The sequence below is a fragment of the Gallus gallus genome, chromosome 11 (assembly GCF_016699485.2).
Source record: "Gallus gallus isolate bGalGal1 chromosome 11, bGalGal1.mat.broiler.GRCg7b, whole genome shotgun sequence".
NCBI lineage: Eukaryota > Metazoa > Chordata > Aves > Galliformes > Phasianidae > Gallus > Gallus gallus.
Genome location: NC_052542.1, coordinates 13,642,000 through 13,661,936, shown reverse-complemented (window position 1 = coordinate 13,661,936; position 19,937 = coordinate 13,642,000). Strand labels below are relative to the sequence as shown.

General features: G+C 37.9%; 1 protein-coding gene across 2 annotated transcripts in view; it reads right to left on the bottom strand.

Moving 5' to 3' along the window:
• Nucleotides 1–19,937, bottom strand: part of VAT1L (vesicle amine transport 1 like) — a 46,623-nt gene that overhangs the window by 8,801 nt on the left and 17,885 nt on the right. For both annotated transcript variants that reach the window (XM_040707188.2, XM_427969.8), the window contains exons 4-7: nt 19,039–19,181; nt 18,132–18,235; nt 17,450–17,505; nt 16,743–16,937 (exon numbers count right to left, since the gene is read on the bottom strand). In XM_040707188.2, the coding sequence (XP_040563122.1) occupies nt 16,743–16,937; nt 17,450–17,505; nt 18,132–18,235; nt 19,039–19,181 (498 nt within the window). The remainder of the gene's footprint in view (nt 1–16,742; nt 16,938–17,449; nt 17,506–18,131; nt 18,236–19,038; nt 19,182–19,937) is intronic.

The following is a 19,937-nucleotide window of genomic DNA, read 5'->3' as shown; positions in this document are numbered from 1 at the left end:
AAGAATAGGTTATCTCATGAGATCTTTCTAACACTCAGCATGGCCTTTGATTTGGTACTGCTCCTCAAAATAAGTCCAAAATCTACTGTGGAGTGCTACTGTGAGGTGTGGTAGATGCTGGCAAGGAAAGCACACAAAGGAAATGGCACCTTCTTTTTGAGGAAAAATTGAAGTATTTTGTGTGTGGGAACAAATTTCACTCCCTGTTCCACTGGCATAATTTTCCTGACATCACTAAGTTGCATGCGGATGAGAAGAGCAGCTGCTGGGAGGATGGAAGTCTCAGCTGATACAGGAATATTACCAGTGATCAATCGGCTTCCATTACTTGAACATGCATTCTGTAAATGGCTGTTATCTTTCAAACACTGTTTTTTGCATGGAGCAGTACTTTCCAATGATTTCTTCAAAATCAGGAGAGCATGAACTTCCTGTCAGGACAATTCAGAATTTTCCCTGTGAAAGCCAAGAGAGCTTCGACTCGTACGACTCATCCTGCTCTCCTACAAACAGCTAAAGCAGTGAGAAATTTAGCTTCTGCAGTACGTCTGTGCAGGCTCACTCTCGGACAGAAAGAAGAGCTGCTGGCAAAAGCATTCCTTACCAATAATTAATTCCTCTCTATCTCACTGTCGTGTGTCAGCAGAGCCTGCAACTGCATCATGTCTGCAAAATCACATGGACAGGATCTCCATGGTGACAGTGTCATGCGGTGTGCAAACATCAGCTGGCTAGTCAAGGTTACTTTGGCAACCCAAGTGTCACAGGTAACGATCCAAATCTTCAGATTTATGCTAGAATCATCTGAATTAAGAGCTTGGCTGTTTTTCATTTTAGGATCTGTTCTGTTTTGTTGCTGTTCATAACGGCCACTATTTCCATGAGCCCAGAGCTATCTCCATTAGAATTACAAACATTAATATCAATAGTACTTATTTAAGCATCATTTGTATGCAGTAATGAAGAAAAAGATGCATGCTGCAGACTATACTAGCTGAGATACCCCATAAGCAAAGCATTTCATACTACAGCCTTCGTAAGTGCCATAAGGCAACATGATTTTTATTCTTTTTATTCTGCTTGCACCATGTAGCAAAGAGCTAGCAGGAGAGTGCTTCTAGTACTCGGCCACTGTAACAAAAAGAAGTGTGGTATTTACAGGACTCTGAATGGGCTCCACTCCTGCTCATGTCAGTTCCTACCCCAGATATCAAGGACTGACCATATGTAAGAAGACACGTTGATCTTAGGGTACCTGGGGCCCAACAGCTACAGGGAAAAAGGCATGGAGAAAACTGAGATCCAATCAAAATTAATTGCTGAAGTGTTAAGAAATTAGTATAGTCAGCAATTATTTTGATCTGATTAGAGAATTTTTTAGACACGGGAAGAAGATAACTTGGGCTATGGAGTCTGCTTCCTTGCAGCTAATACATCACATCATCCTGCTGGTACCCATCTGAAAACAAAAATGATTTGAATCTGACTCACCTGTTTTCTGCTGTTACATTCAACTTTTGCACCAATCTCTTTTCCTGCATACATGCAAATAGAAGGCCATTTTAAAATCCCTTTCATTCCTCCACTGCTATTCACAGCTGCAAAGAACAGCTCCAGCATCCACTCCCTCCTGCTGCCCGTCAGCGAGGAGAGACCTTTTCGCTGGAATACCTTTTAGCCTCACTGTATGTTGCCATGGCAGCAAGACTAAAACCAGACCCAAGATGAGAAAAATGTCAAAGGAATAAAAACTGATGCTACAGGCGAATTCTGACTCAAGTCCTCCCTTGGCTGCTGAAGAGATCTGTTACATTACATATTTTTTACATGGAGAACTACAGCTGCATAACTGTACTGTTCACTCTTGCCTTACTCCAACAAGCTCCTGCTGACATCAATGAGTATTTGTTTTTGCCTTGATGAAACTCAAAGAAAAAGAGATTTAAAGCCTCACAATTATAGAATAACTGAACCAAATCTTGCCAGCTTTTACTTAAGAAGTCAACAGGAACAAGGCAGAAAAAAGGAAGAGCCAATATCAAATTAAATATTTAGAACTACCAAACAGGACCTAGATTATAAATCTGGTGGGAGATCTTCCTACACAGTAAGCACAGGAAAAAAGACTTTGAAGTCGGATCCACCAACACAGAGAATTCTTCAACAGTTAAAGGCCAGCATTTTGGTTGTAAGGGAAGTGCTGTAGAAGGAACATCTCTATTACCTTGTGTACCTATGTGTATTACCTTAGAAAAGCCTGCAGAATGATAGGGCAAGCAAATATTGACTTGAACTAGTACAGTGTAGCTTCTCTCATTATCACTTATTATTAGCATAAGCTTGAAGAAAAAAGAAATCTTTTGTACCAGCAATTGATACCATAAAAAATTACCTCATTACTTTCAAAGTCAATGGTGTTCTCTGAAGGGAGATTTGGTAAAAAAAAAAAAAAACCTCCAGAACACAGACTAGAAGAAAAGCCACATCTGGTGAATCAGCAAGAAGCTTTTAGAATCCAATGGTAGAATTTCTTTTAGAGCAGCAGTAAATCCAGAACTCCTGAACACAGATCTTCTGCAGCCATCTGTCTAGTCAATAGCAAAATGCAATCAAATCGACTCTAGAGTGAGATTAACCAGTCTGAAAGTGAGCACAACGTTGCGTGGAAGAGACAGAACTCTTGTGATAAAGAGCTTCTCAAACCCACTGACCACTGATCCTTCCCTCCTACACTATGCTTCTCGTTGCTGCTATATACCTGTGAGTCACTGACTCCCAGCTGCTGCCTGAGTTGCTGGGATTGCTGGTAGAAGTTAAGGTAGCATGGCCCCAGATTTTACTAGCACACCAAAGCCCACATACAGGATCTTAGAACTGGTTGCCTTTATGGTACCTTCCCTCATTCTGAGCAATAACACATTACACTAAGCTGCAGCCAACTGTTCACACTAGGATGCCCCAAACACTCCTGATTTTGGGATATTCAAAAGTGAAGCGGTTCACGTTCCACTCCAGCAAGAATCTGGTTTGCTGCGGGGCAGCAGCAGTTCTTATGCTGTGGAAAAGTCCTTTGGCTGCAAAGGAGTTTTGGCAGCTGCAGGCAAAAGAAACAAGCCCTTTGTATTTGGTTAACAGGCAGCAGTCTCTTGTGTAAGTGGAACTGAAATATTAAGTTCAGTTTGGTCCATCTCATCACAATATCTTCACAATTTATAGCAGGAAATAGTTTATGACATTTATCACCTTGCAATTAAAAACAGATATTTTATGTTATTATCGATTACTGAGCTCTATAACATACGTTTTTAAACTCTTGCCTCAGCCATGTTGCCTTGTGATCTCTTTGAAAAAGTATTTGGAAAAAAACTGCACCAACCCACAAATATGTCTCACTCGTTCTCTCTCCCATAAGCATATCCTAATAGCTAAGAGAGTCATTGAACTCCCCCTCCTCCACTCCCAGAAAACGCATCCTTAATTACAAGCACACTGCTCTGTGCATTGTTGCCTTTCTAATTATAATGCCTAGACTGCAGAAGGTCAGCGTTGTTGGTTTCCTCAGCACAGCCTTGCAGCAGCGATCCCGTCTGCTTGCTTCTCTGTGGGAAGCTGGCAAACAGAGATCTCTCTTCACACACAAGTGAAAGATTAGAGACAGCCTTTCTGGAACTGTATTGTTTCACAGGCATGTGAGAACTCCAAGTCTGAAACACTTCCAGAATCACAGTGTTTCACACGGACTGTCTAGACATTTGCAGAACACTTCTCAGAGACAGAAGAATCTTTTTCACCATATTCCTAATTGCCTCTAAAAGCAAACTAGCTGCAAGGTGCTCCAAGTCAATGCATACCTTAACTGCCTCTGGGCAAATGGATGGATGTTGCCTCATGGGGTTAAAAACACATCAGCTTGCAGCATATTAGGTGATTCTTCAATGTGTGCTTATCAAGAGCCAATGCTAATTCTATCATTTTGTACATACATACAGTTATGCCAGATGACAACTAAATGACAAATACTAAATTCTTCTCTGCAGGACTCCATTGAAGCAACACTTAGGACTGTCACTACTTTGCCTTGCAGTAGTTATGGCTGTTGACCATGCCTTGCTTTCTCCTAACTTCTTGAACGTTATGATAAGATACTGCCTCATGGAAACGTGTGCTTCCTCTCAAATGGTAGATTATTCCTTTTGGAAGACAGGCATAAAGCCTGTGACCAACATGTCTTCTGCCACTGTAACTTTTAATCATGTTTTCTAAATATTTCAAGGGAGGAAACTGACCAAAGATTACTCCCAAAGGCCTTCTATGATGTATCCTTCAGACAGTGTTGAGCTTCATGTCACTATATGGGACTGCAAACAAACAAACAAAACAAATTTTAAAATTTCTGTACAACCTCAGTCTGCTTATCCAGAGTCTGAGTTTTCCTTTAATACAAGCATGTTCTCTATTCCAGAACTACAGTATAAAATACTCCCAGACTTGGAAACTAAACTTACTGGTTACAAAATAGAGCAGACATTTAGTCTTCTAGACAATAGAGATGTAATCATTAAAATGACTTGACGCTATCATTTCCAAAGTCTGGGCAGCTCCATACACAAACCCACCAACCAGGATCAGATTACTGAAGCACATTCATTTTGTGTCAAAAAACACAAAATTGTTCTTTCATAACAATGGATGCTTTCCAATAAACTCCCTCCCTAGACAGTAAGTCAATTATGTAGATTCTTGAATCTCAGCGAGGTAAATGCCAAAGGACTCTCAAGATCCAAATGAAAAAATATTTCTTCTCTGTTTTCTTGTTTAAATTTTCTGGTTTCACAAAGTATTGCCATGAGGATTGCAAATCTAATTACTCGCAAGGCACAGCCATATTTTTCCATTATTCAAGAAGCTCTCTAAGCCAGATCTGACCATTGGGTGCTGCTCTATACCTTCATTAAAATTCTACATAAGCAAAACCAAAAACCACAGATATATTAAATCATTATACAGTTGTAATGTTAGTGTGATCTGTATTTATCCTCAGCTTGAGCTGGATCAGTTAACAGTAAGACTGAAGTCATTCAGGTAAGACGAAAGGTATTTGAGTTTGCTTTGTTGTTTACCAGATGAGTTTACAATATATTTTTCAGTCCCATTTGCTTTATTTGTTAATGTTTTTTATGGCACAGTTAAAAATGTTTCATTCTGAGACTTTGTTAAATATTTTTAACCCTGTAGCAACATGACTGATTTAGTTTACAATTTTAATGGCCATGCGTGAATACTCATTTGGCTTAGTATTATATTGACTGAAATCAAATTGCAATGCAGTTCATAGCAAGGAAGCTAAAGCAGAAGTGTTCATGTAACAAAACGCCACTCATTCAGCTGAGACAGCTTCTATCTAATTCAATTAGGTGTCGATGCACCAAAAATTCAAATGATGTGTGTATGAGCTACAGTTCAAGAAAATAGGCAAGAACTTTAAACACACAATGAACAAAACACAAAAACAAAAACAGACCCAACCAACCAGCGTTTTGTTACTGCTGCTAAAGAACTGAAAGGTTATACCCATTCTCTTCAAGAAAGTTTAAGATCTTCAAGATACTTCTGCAGGATGTAGCCATAATATATAATACAGTAAAATGTATGTTATTCCCAAGATTGGTGTGGTGGGCTTTTTTTTTTGTGATGGCTCATGAACTTTACTATGTTACACCAAATGTGTATAAACGAAGATTTGAAGTTGTCTGTGATGAGCTAAGGCCTAATTTCTTAGTTTTATTTTTTATTTTTATTTTTTTTACAGATACAATCTACATTCCCAAATGCATGCACTTTAATACCACATTCAAAAACTGAACTTTGATACTCAAGCCAGTATATTGAGTAAAAACAGAACAGCTGAGATTCAGATGCTCAGCTGAAGACCCTAAATTATGCTGCCTATTTTATTTGAGTCAGTGATCATAATATATAGATCTTCCCTACAAAATCTCTCTGTGTTCAATCATTCACAGCAGGCTACACATATGTAGGAACACTTCACTATCAACAATACATCCGCTTTGCTGCCTTGGTGTTAATTGATGTCATTATCTGTAATGAGCAATAATATAATTAAAAAACTGCAATACCAAATAAAACTCTCCATTATGACATTAAAATTGGATTATATTACTCTAAGAGATGTCTTTAAGTGTAAGAGTAATTTTGCTTTTAAAACTCATCTATGTTTAAAATGATTGAGAAGGATTTATGAGCCATTTTCATTAGGTGAGAACATTCATCTTGATTAATGATTGTTATGCATCAACTTAAAATGTTATTTTGGATACGAAATTTTACTCAGGGTAAAATTATGTGAACCAGAAAAGTAAACTTGTTTCCACTGAAAGCTCCCTACTGCACTGAGAAAAGCAAAATATAGAGAAGTAATACTGAAAGCACATTACCTACTAATGTCTATCACCATGGTAATTTTGCGGTCTCACAAATCATTTCATTCTCTTCTGCTCTATTAAACCTTTCTGCCCACTATCAGCCATGGAAAATGGCCACAGGGACCAACGCTGCCAATGTAGCATCTTTTAGACAAAATGAACCATTTAAATATAGAGAGGTGTTGTCCTTATTCTCATCTCCCACTCCCTTTTGAGTCTTTTTAATAACTCCTTGGGTAGCTTTTCAGGCACTCTTTGGTTAATGCAGTTCTAGACTCCTCAGCTCTAGCCAGAACCAACCCCAAACCAAGAAAAAAGACCCAAAACCCACAAAGAAAACCACCACCGAAACACCAAACAACTAGTCTGCAAATCAGAGGCCTCATTTGGTATCATCAGGGATTCTCTTCCAAGTCCAATGGGAAGGCCTCAAAGGCAAGAGAACACTGAATTATCTGTTTTGTATTGTGCCACGCATACAGAGATGACTTCTCTCAGCTCTCTCAACATCACCAAGTATCACCTTCAGTACTTCCATCTCAGTTTTATGACAATCCTCAGCACCTGGGACAACAGAGATCATAAAGTTTCTAAAAGGATGAAAACAATCACTAATAAACCTGACATAAACCTGATACTCTGGGAGAAAAGCTGCATTTCTCACACTAGCAGTCCATGCCAGTTTAACTGAAAGCATTCTTTCTGAACTAATTAACAAATAAGCAAGAGTGAAATTTTTAACACAGATAAAAATCCTATGCTCCACTCATAGGCTCTGTGGCTTAAACTAAGCCCACTAACAGTGCACAGCACAAGAGTAAAACAGTGTCTGAACGTGCCTTTGAAAGCTTAGTTTCTAATATTTTCCCTTTGGTTCCTGCTTCTTAGTTTCTCATTCATGGTGTCCAATAGTTATTTCTCTGAACGACAGAGTGTGACTGAATGACATGTGTTGCTATTACCAACTCTATTGAAAGGAGATAGAGAAAACTTTCTGGGATTCCTTTTAAAATTATTTCTATTGGTGAATGTAATGTATTGGCTGATATGTAATCAACCTTTATGTAAGAATAGAAGACAGGCAGATTTTTCATTGCCATTTTTAGGCAGAAATAAAAAGGAATGGATTGCAGCATATTAGGATCAAGAGTATAAAGCAAGCAGCTTCTGTTCTCTACTACTTCATAAAAGTTCCATAAATTGTTTTCAAACAGGAAAAAAATCTCTATGAAACTCTGCGTTGTTTTGTTTTCTTTTGTTTTTTTAATCTTGAGAATGGCTTAAATTCTATGGCATAAACAGTAGAAATGAATTGTAAAGAAAACACGTGTGAGTCAAACATCCAAGATAAATATAGAATAAACATCCTCTTATCTCTCATAGTTCTGTCCTTGATTTCTAAATATATGCACTGTGCTTTGGTGCAGCTCTCCTTAGCTAGGTCTCATTACCTCTTTGCAAGGGTATCACATCATCATGTCAGTTTAATACACAGGGAATGGGTGCCAATTCATTACTTAAAATCCAGCTAATGTACTTCAGTAAGCAGACTACTCTTGTAAAATATTGCTTCTTCACAATAATTAATCAGCAGCTTGCTCCACTTAACAGGTTTGTTTCTTCCAAGAAGTGACATACTAGTTTAACACACATACAATCTCCTGTTGCTAATTTAATTAAGTGGAAGCACGTGACCAGTTTATCTTTAATAGTGCACATTTTCCTCAGCAGAATCTACCAATGCTTTCTATGTTATTTCCTTCACTGTTTTTTTTTTTTCTGCCCCACATTATCCATTAGGAACTGCATCTAGATGTTGTTTTTTGACTCGCTGTTAGAGATAGCCATTATCTCCGTGGCACATCAGGGCAAACAAAAATGGCAATCCGTCCTGACCCAAAAACACGTACCATGACTCACTGCTGTACTTCCAATTTCCCGTGTCTCATGTCTTCCAGAAAAGTATTTTCTGCCTGTGTTTCTCCATACTTAATTAATTCTTAGCAGAGTGCTTACCAAGTAGATTAGAAAAGTACTGTAGCTGTGGGCTGTATTCATGTTAATTGAAAGAGTTTCAGTCTCACATTAATCAGGTTTCAACCTTGTAACAGCAATATTTGAATACAGAATCAATGTTTATCAGAAATACAGCCAAAATACTTTTTCATGTCTGCTACTTCATTCCAAAACGTTAAGATATTGTTCCCCTGCAACTACCCAACTTACTGAAACGTGTATAATTCTGAAATGAACACCCCTACTGCATGCTCTGAACCCCAAAGGCCCTCAGTGATACTGAGACAGAACCAAGAGGCTCAGCTGCTGGAAGCCAGAACTGGCAGTCAGAGACGTCAGGCTCACCCAAGATCTTTCCACTAACGTGCAATATAACATCAGGGAAGTGACATCATGCTCTGCCTTGTTGTCTATCTGTTGAACTGATATTCTAGTATGAATATTCTCAGCATGTGTGAAGCAGCATTATGAAGACTCTAGATGGCAAATATTTTTGTTTATACACACAGGTAATTCAATTGGCAGGCAAAGAATGCAAACAATTTCAGAAGCTGTAAAGAAAAAACATAAAAAAGCACAAAATTAAAATAAATTATTTTTTAAATTACATTCCATTTATGTAGCTAGAATTTTAAGCAGTTTATAAACAATATGTAGTAATTAGAAATAACTGACTTCTGCATACATATTTAACAGACTTGACAAGTGAAGTGAGTTTCCTAAAACAGCTCATTTACCCAGCCCTATTTTGTGGTAATCACAGCTAGTATCACATACCTGAGGTGTTACTATGGACCCATCTTTAAGTCTTGTCTTGTTTCTTCCATCCCATGCTTACAACAAAATCATGGTCATGTTACATTGCTATCATCAGGGTGCGAAACCAAAGAAACTACTGGGTTATGTCACCACAGTGATACAGCCAGGAAGGGCAGAAGGAATTAGGAAGTATTACAAAATCCTGTTAAACAGCATTGCACAGGGAAGAAAAGTAAATTATATTGTATAGGTATTTGGTAGGAATCAAATTATTCATGTAAGAACAGCAAGGACTCCATAATCAGGTATGCACAATACATTAGTTGAAAAAACTGCAGTGCCTAATTAATCCACAGTACTTTTAAGGTATACTTTTTCCTCCGAGGTAACAGTCTACTCCTCTATGCATATTGCACTGAAATTATTTGGAGTTTTAATTAATATTTACTTAAGATAAGTATCTTGGGGAAAAAAAAGTTATTTGCAAAGTCTTTATTAAAAATCACCTTACTCATGGCTCAATTTTCATAAACTCAGAACTTGTGTTCATTACAATATCATGTTGATGAAGTAAACTTTAAGTGAAATAGCTTTCCCTTACTCTTGCCACATTTTAAAATATAATTAATTGAGTACAATTCAATCATGAACACAGAAGCAAGCTACCCTGGACTACTCAAGCTTTTCTTCTCAGTTTGATTTTCCCACATTTATACTTTGAAACCTACAACATCAGTACCGCACAGCTCCTGAATTTTTGTAATCTCTGATACATGCAGGAAGCTTGTTTTACATTTGTTGCATTGAGACTGTATTTAGAATACTGTGTCCAGTTCTGGGCTACCCAGTTCAGAAAAGACAGGGATCTCCTGGAAGGAATCCAGCAGAGGGCCACAGAGGTGTTAAAGGGCCTGGAGCATCTCCTCTATGAGGGAAGAGTGAGCTGGGTCTGTTCAGCCTGGGGAAAAGAAGGCTGAGGGGGAATCTGATCAATGTTTTTAAATATAAAAAGGGAGGTAAATGGATGAGGCCAGGCTCTTCCCAGTGGTATGCAGCAATATGGCAAGGAGCAATGGCCTAAAACTTGAACATAGGAAGTTCCATACAAACCTATGGAAGAATTTCTTTAGGGTAACGGGGATGGAGCCCTGGAATAGGTTCCCCAGAGAGGTTGTGAACTTTCCCTCTGTGGAGATATTCAAGACTCATCTGGATGCCTACCTGTGCGAGGTGCTGTAGGGCACCTGCTTTAGCAGCAGAGTTGGACTCGATGATCTCTTGAGGTCCCTTCCAACCTCTGCAACTCTGTGATATTGTGACTTGTTTGTACACAGAGAAACAATGGTGATGTACAGATAAAGCATTTAAATTTACTTGGAGCTACAGATGTTTACTTTATACAAGCAAAGGGAACAGAATCTCACACATAGGGAGAACAACATTTTATGGCAGTGCAAAGGACAGAATATAAGCAGAGCTAATACCTGTACACCAGAAGAGCTGTTCATGAACAACTGCAGTTGTAGTACTATCAAGGAAATATTTGTGCTATCAGAACAAGCAGACTTTGCATTCTAATGTTAGAGAAGCAATAGCAGCAAAGGAAACATCAATATGTTTGTGGGAGTTTTCAATTCATGGAACATTATTCTTTTTGTGTATTTAGTGGTGGGTTATTATTTTTTTTTATTAGGGGACTACCATATTCATAATGATATTCTACATTACTTTGTATACTTAGAAGAGTAAGTGCAGGATCTAAATGATACATTTGACTTCAAATATGGGCAGGGAAAGGTGTCATTTCTTAATGAGGAATTTGTTTTCACCTAGCAGATAGAAGGAAAGAAACAGCTGCACAAGCCACTATTACAGTGTCACTACAGGAAAGGAAAAGAAGGGCACAAGATGACATTTAGTATTAATAACAAGGTGCCAGCCTAATCTGATGTTACCAAATCATCCTCTTACTATCCTAGAAGTAATTAACGTGTTGGTTTTCTCCATGTCCTCCTGTATTGATACATGAAAGGCTTTTTGCCTTAAAGCTAAGATCACTGAAAGGCATGATTTGTCTTTGACGAAATTGAAGTCTCTGCCTTAGAGTAAGGTAAAGGGGTGTTGCTCTCTTGCTAGCATGGGTTATACAGTTTTCCTTTTTTTCCTATAATACTGTTGATATTTAAAAGCATGCACTGAAATTGATGCTAAACAACGCATTCAGCAAAAAAAGAAGATTTACAATATCTGAATTCTTTGAAGATACTGAGCAGTGCTAAAAACAGATATGTTCTGATGGCTTTGCCCTCACCAAAACACAGCATGTAGGGAAAATGTTCTTCAGTCCTCTTTCTCACCATGGTTTTACAACTTGGCAAGACCGTAATCACAGATGTAAGGTTTCTACTGCTTTCCTTTGCATGCTAATAACACTGAAAACTAATGCAGAAAATGGAAGAATATGTGAAAATTAAAACATATGAGAAAATGATTCCTTTAAAGGAAAATATGGTATCAGCAGGTATTTTGTAATGATATCACAGTGTGATCGGTTGCACTGCCCTTCTTTCAGGTTTAGGTTCACAAACACAGCTTGATTTTGCTTTAGCAACTTACAACAGGGAGAAGCTCTGGCTCCGAGACAGAAGAATCCCACTCATATAAAAGCTAATATTTAGAGCTGGCTAGACTTGCAGCGTCTCTTATAGTGATTCAGGATGAAAAATGAGACTGATGATGCAGTGATTGTTACAAACTAATTTAATATGTGCCTTTCCACTCAAACACATCTGATGCACTGACCATGAGGCACAGTAATTAGAGTCTTCTGAAATGTATTTAGTGCTCTGATTCCACTGATTCCAATCACAGCTGAAGTGCCAAAATATACTCCTGAATCTAAGCTACAGTTGTTGCGCTCCTGTTTGCTACGTAAGGAGTAGGTGAAGACATTAATAGTACATTACCACTACAAACTCATGACATTGGGTAACATTCAGTGCCTAATACAAATACAAGGTACAAGCCTGATCTAGTAATATTATCAGATTATCCTCTTAGTTTTTTAAAAGAGTAATAACTCTGTTCCACAGATTTCTGGCTTTTCATCATTCTTACTGGCCCTACAGCAGTATAGGTCTTTGATACCATTACCACTACATGAAAAGTATACTCCTTTACATCACTTCAGGCAGAAGGAGACAATGAATCTTCTGGAACACAAAACCAATCTGAAATCAGCATGCGTTTTTATAATATCAGTGGTCACCCACATGGACGAAAATATTCCAGATTTAAAGACTTCCCAACATACCAAAAGAGCAATTTTTGAAGCAGGTAGCCTAGCGTGAGGAGAAGGGGCCTACAGATAAGACGATGATGTGTTCTGTATTTTCCACTGTCACTTTCATGACAGAATGGCAGTTCTGTTTTACATGTTATCGTTGCTACTCTTAACTGCTGTAAGTCCTACAGAAAGCACGTGTACCTTCTATTTCTATAACCTGCTCTACCTTAAGTATGTATTCTCTTTTGCAATAATAAAAAGCTGAACAGAATTTTAATAGAAAAGTGCAACATGTGTGTGTTATTCACCACACCAGATTTTGTAAGAATCTTCATTTTTCATTCTACTTAATAATCAATCTGGAATAATCTTCTGTGTTAGAGCTGATGATACACAGACCCTCCAGGAGGATGCTAACTCACAGATACACACTACAAATCGATCAGAATAAAGACAAGTGACCAAATGCAAATTAAAGATTAGATATGTAGCTATTGACAAAGAAGCAACCACAGTACTCAGCAAGTATGCACTAAATACTAATTCTGCTTTAAACTCTACTCTTTCTGATGAAATGCAATCCTACTAGACACTTTGCTTTTTATTTCACAACAGTATTTTAAGCATGCCCCATCTATAAATTATCTGGTATTTTAAACACTTGACAGCACGAACAAATAGCTACAAATCAGCAAGACTTCTACACGGCAGCTGATCTATTGTATGACTTTGTTCATCTCATGATGAATAATTCCTCAGTTAGACTTCCACCTGAAAATCCCTCTGGATTTTGTTATTGTTTTTCTTAGTTAAATCTTTCTTGAATTAGCATCATAAAATGGCCCTAGTGGCCTAATTGAGAATAAAATTTTCTTTACTAGGCTTTATGGATATAAATTTGAGATTAAAAAAGTAACCTTCCTAAGCCAACATCACGTGATAATGCAGTGACACAAATAGTTCTACACCATAGGAATAGTCCATAGTCTGGAACCAGAACTCCTTCGGGTCAATAATAATTGGATGCAATGAAGAAAATAAAGTTACTTCCAATTCCATCCAGAGCAAGTTCTATCCCACTACTAAATTTATTCAAGCAGACTGTACTGAAGAGGCAGGATAATCCTCATCCTAAACAAAAGCCAATGAACCTAGGAGTCCTTTGATTGACTTCCATAGCATTTGGATAAGGCCCAAGAAGACAAATCAGAACACTGGAAAAGATTATATCCTAATTGGAACGACCTCTTTGACACACAGACAATCCTTCATTGTTCAACACAAATAGTATCAAGTTAAGCCTCTATAATAATTCTTGAACGCTACCTTGAATAATAATCAGCAATCAACTAGACATCACTTCATCTGTTCTACAATTCGACAGAGACATGGGAATTGTATTATGATATGCTTTTGGATGAAACTCAATTCGTTTGTGAATTAATATTTGCAGAAAGAAAGAATACATAAAAATAAACACAGATGCTGAGTTAATACAGCGTGACGGAGACAAGCCGTTCACGTGTAGATAAAAACTTTTCTGTATGTGATGACACAACTAGGTATTTAACATTAAGCATTAGGAATGGTGTCCCATGGGTAAGACTCCTTTGAAATTATTCCTTAAAATAAGTTCCTTTTTATGTCAATTAATGGATTCGAGCTCAACTCTATGAGTCAATTTCTAGTCAGAAGACAAGTGCATTCTTCCATGAGCCTTTGGAGAGGGTGACATTCTGCCACAAAAAACTATTCAAATCATTCCTTTCCAAATGCCTTGCTGGAAGTCCACATCTGCCACTCTCACTCAAACACAATTATTCTCAGTGCTCCTAAGCTATTTCCTCAGGAAACAGCACTGGTAAAAATTGTGGTCGTACTGGTTACTGTCTAATGAACAAGACTGAGAATAGTCAAATGAATGTGGACATTTCAAGAAACTCAGGCTTACTCAGTAGGAAAGGAAAAGCAACCAAATGTCAGACTGCAGGGCCAGAGGACATAACAGTTAAATTAAAAAAAGAAAAAAGAAAAAAGAAACCTCTCAGAACAAAAACACACACCAACCTTTCCTAACTCTGGTTCCAATTACTCCTCAGCTATGACACACTTTTCTGTGCATCATGTTAACTTTACCTTGAGAATATGACCCGAGTGACTTTTATAGCCACAAAAATTTATCCCAGAATGATAATGCCCAGGATGAATAATAATTCAGAAATACTTTGCAATTGACTGAGGACATCTCTGGTACTGTTATATCCCTGAAGATATAGCCAGCAATTTCTTTGTAAATTGCCAGATAGCTCATGAAAAATGAGCAGGCATGATAAATGAGCTCTACTTTTCTAGACTGCGCTCTTTAACAGATGTATTTACACATTTTGTAATCTAATCCTAGGGATGGTATACATTACTGCCAAATGTTAGATGAAATGTTATCAAACAAAAGTCTCCCAACAAATTCTCATCGTGTTGGCTATTAGGATCAGCCTACCATGTGTAATTTTTCATGTTCCAGTGTGAAATATCTTGATCAAGAACACTGTTAATATTCTTATGATCCTTTTCTTACCGAAATTTGAGAAGTATATAAACAAGAAATTGCAGAATGCCTATCTAGCCTTGTGCCACTTGAATGTTTTAAATGCTTTGTAAGGTTATTTACGAAGTGAATAAGGGAAACCACATCAAAAACCAAAATGTGAATGCAGTTCTGCTTTAGAGGGCTCTTGAAGTGCTCTCCCATTCAGACAAGGACAGAGCATTTTTGTCTTGCCTGAGCTCTGAGCCAGCTGCTCTTAACCACAACATCTTATTTCTCTTCAACAGTTAGCCAATTTAGTGCAAGTGGCGAGCTGAATGCCACTCCTCATGCCACTGGCTGGTAAGGCTACGGCACTACTGAGTTGCTGTTAATGACAGTGCACGCAGACATTTTAAACAAATGGTAACAGATCCTTCAGGAAAGATACAGATGAGGCCTTCGTGGTGAAGTTGTAATTCCTCTCTGCTTTGCTGAAGAGGAAAAAACAGAGTTCATACGCTGCTGGATCATTTGCATCTCCTGGGAAACATGAAGTGCCATGCTGGGGCACATTAGGAGCAGATGTAGAGATAGGATGAAGATGCTCACAGTTCCTTTACTAGCATGACCTGAGGCAGTATGCACCTGTTTCTCCTAACACCTGGCCCATGCACCTTGAAGCCCCAGTGAACTTTGCAGTGCATCCTACTCCATGAACAGTCTAAAGCTATGGAGTCCCAACACAGCCCAGTATTCTTTCCCTGTATTCATCACAGGTTCTTCAGTGCCACCTGAATAATCAACAAGCTGGCCTCCAAACGCTAACTACAGGCCATTTGGAACTGTAATACATTAATAATAATGCCTTTTGTTATGTCTGATGATTATTGTTTCCTCACAGATGCACAATAATACAAGCTGATGTACTAAGACACAGCCAGAATTATGTTACAGCACGTTCTGAAGAGAAACTGTACAACCACCATTCACATTCTGCATTCTTAAGTGATCACATATCTTAACAACGTGTCAGGCTCAGTGCACTTCACAGACAAATAAAACTGAATCTGGTGGTGCTGCTACAATCATGGCATTTCTTTGTATTCTAATATCTGCTCGTGCCTCTGAAAATATTTATGTTCATTTACTGTCATTTTAAATATAAGCATTTCAGGTGATAAAAGTTATCTTTGGTCAAGGGGCTTGTCACTACCCAGGCTATGATCAGATTAGTTTGCTCACATTTCTTTACGAAGAACTGAGTGATTAGAAGGAAAAAAAATAAATAATCACTAGAGCATTAGCTTACGTTTAAGAGAATTCTGATTCCACTTTCTGTAATACATGTTCAGTGCTTTCCTGAAAAGCAACAAGCTTCTGAGGTTTGCAAGTGCAAAGCTTATATACTTTGATCTTTTCCTCAAAGCAGATTTTGTTTTCAATTACAATATCTGCATTTCATGCTGCACTAGTTAGTCACAAGTCTCATGCTCTTAGGAGTTAGCAACAATTTTCTAAGATTGAAAACTCACATTTTCTTAGTATTTTGAAGAATGTTGCACAGAGCGCTTGGAACTCCAGAAATATTTACTAAAGAAATCTGTGAACACAGATTTAAAACCAATTTTGCATCTAAGAATGCATATACATAAAAACAAAACAAACAAACAAACAAAAACCTCAACAGGTAGAAATAAATTCTTGCTCCTACCTCTTCCAAAGCCCATAATGAATCAACCACAGGCTTGATCTTCTTATTGTTATATAGATCTAGGAGTTTGTCCATCACAACCTTGACCAGGCCACCTCGATTCTGTTTGAAAAGTAGGTTCAACAGAGAAAATCCAGCAATGACTTTGTTCTCCTCATACAGCTTGATGGGATTCACTTTCTCAACCTGCCACCACTGGAAAGGAAAAAACAGCAGCAAGGTTAGAGAAACAATCTTCAGAAACTGTACTAAAAAGTTGAGAAAGAAAACTATCTACGCAGATATGCTACATGACTCATCTGTCAGTTCTCAAGTAACAGCCAAGAGAAGTGGTAAGGATTTTATTTAACAGGCTAAAAAGCAGGTAGCTGATGACTGACATGCAGAAATAAAACCCATTTTTGTGTCAAGCTTTAGGACTTGGCACTAGAAATAATGGATCTCCCACCCTTTGCAAGCAGCTCTTGACTGTTCTCAAAACAAGGAAACTATACACTGCTTATCCAGCTTTGTTTTTGCAGATGTATGTCTGATAGATAACAGCTTAAATATGCATTGCACACAGATTCAATTCCTGTATAGCTGTCATATCGGAATAAAACATGTCAGATCACAATGCAGCCATAGAACTTCTATTTAGCAACATCGTTCAGAAAAGACCGAGATTAGAGGAAAGTAGAGTGGAATCACAGTGCTGAGACACTTACTGATTTTGCAAAACTGAAGAAGCTTTTTGTCTCCCCAGTGACCATGTTAGATGAACCTGTAAAAGATGAGTACATAGAGTCAACTTACTACATGCTAACAATCAAACCATTTATTTTAAGTAGAATTGTTTCTATTCCATGAAAATTTATTTCAAAGCCAGGAACAGGTTAAGTGCAACTAGTCATTCTCCTCTGTAGCTCTCCATTTATTCCCAATAAAATAACATTCATCTCTATAAATACACAGTATTGATCACCACAGTGATGTCCTCTTTTCCATCAGCAGATAATTATATCTGACCATCAAAGGTCAGATCACTACAATTCTGAACATACACATACTATTCACTTCAATCTGCTAACAAACATAATGGAAATTCACTGGCAGGGACTACATTACAAACAGGTTGGGCTTGTATGCTCGAAGCAGATGCTTGAGAGACAGTGTTCACTCATTGTTACTGCCACTGGATATGAGACCAAGGAAACAGAAATGCTTATTGGCCTTATTATTAGCCTATGCTTATCTACGCCAAAATCATTGACTGGAAATGGTTGAATCAAGAAAATATCACACGGTAGCCACCCATATAGATATCCAGTTTTGGAATGAGTGGCTTGGATGATTTTAAGTTTAGCAAAGTTTTAGTTTTGAAATACGTACCTGTCTGTTTTCACTCACCATATAAAATATAAGTCCCAAGTGGTTTGAGAAGGCTGAGGCCTTTCCCGGTATTTTCTCCACACAGACAATCCAAAACAATATCTACCCCTTCTGCTGAGATTCTGAAAAAACAAGAAAGAAACCTCACTTTGCAATAGGATTCACAGGAATTTAAGCCCTGCAGTGATCCTTTGAGGAATTTATTGTTATGCCCAACTAAATAAGTCAGTATTTTAACAGATACAAGATACAGGAAAACGCATTTTCTCTTATTTATCTGACAAGTGAAATAAAAAGGACACTTTTTTCCCTAAGATTTTCTTATTAATTCCACAGTTTTGTCACCTTTATTGAGAACACTATCTAAAAGCAGTTTGGTAAACTGAAACAAAAAAAAGATATCTGAAAGCATATAAATGGAAACAGAAGCACACAAAGCACACAGGATTTCAGAAGGCAACAGGATGATTCTAATCTAAATGCAAACAAACCAAACCTGAGGATCTGAAGCTAAAACAGACATCACGCGCTCTGCTATCAGTCCCTGGCAGAAGACAGAAGCACAGGCAGATGGAGTCACACCAGAGAACTCCTCTAAAACTTGGATAACTTACAGATTCACTGAAAACTTCTTACTCAAGTTACAGTGAGCTACTACATACACAGATAACCGTGGAGTCTTCTGTTAACTTCTGCATTTTTCTTCCCACTGTATTTACTTTGCAAATCTTATGCTGCTTATAAAGAAATAAGGAGATGCTTGTTATTTTGTTCCTTGCAGTGCAAGGATCTGAACTGTTTGCTTGAATAATTTCAGCTCCTGAACTCAGTAGTGTAATCTCTTCCCACAGATACGACCAGCCCAGTGTTTTTCATGGTATTTTGCCAGACAGTATATAATGCTTACTTGAGAACATAAAAATACCTTTTTACTTCTTGCACGTAGTCTGCATTTCTGTCAAACAGGTGAGTTACTGAGTCTTTGATTGCTTCATGTTTGAAAGATGAAGCTGTTCCAAAAACAGTAACGTTGGGAATGGTTGAACAGAGCTGAGCAACAGCTTGACCCTGCAAGCACATTATTATGTTAGTTCACTGATATGGAAACTGGTAGACAGACTTTGCAGTTACCAATTCATTAATGACAGGGCAAAATCCAACACCAAACATGCAAGCACTTCCCAAACTAATTTCTTACCAGTGTAGTGCAATTCAGTCATAGGAAAAAACACACTTAAATCAGACGGATATCCTGAAGACAAAGTAATTACAAAGATTAAACGAGTTCATTCTATCAAGAATTGTATTGGAAAGGAGTTCTTTTAACAAAGGCAGGGTAATTTAGCAGAAATTGCATGAATTTACAAGGAACATAAAAAACGACTGCTGGAAGAGAACATCAGAAATATTTCACGCTCTCTACTCTGCATTTCTCCCAGAGACCCTCGAGTAACATTGGCACTCCATACCTCAGAACAGTTGTGGCTGCTTCCACATGTGATCCTAACCTCCTCTGTTCACAAGAAGGCCTCACAGCACTTTACACCATAACAAAATGTATGGCAGATAACTGGTTCTGATACTTAGATACAGCTTTTATTCCTCAAATTCCTGTGGTCCCGGTACAACATATAGCCTACCTTTCTTAAGTGATCACATTTTCTTCTTGGTTCAGTAGGAGATATCAGTTTGGTGTGGCAAATCTTGCACAGTACAGCAAATCAGTTTTCTCTCTTCTTAATAACAATCGTTATTATTACTGATGCTTCAGAATGCAGGAATAGCCATGAGGCACGCCTGACTTTCTATCTACACACACATACA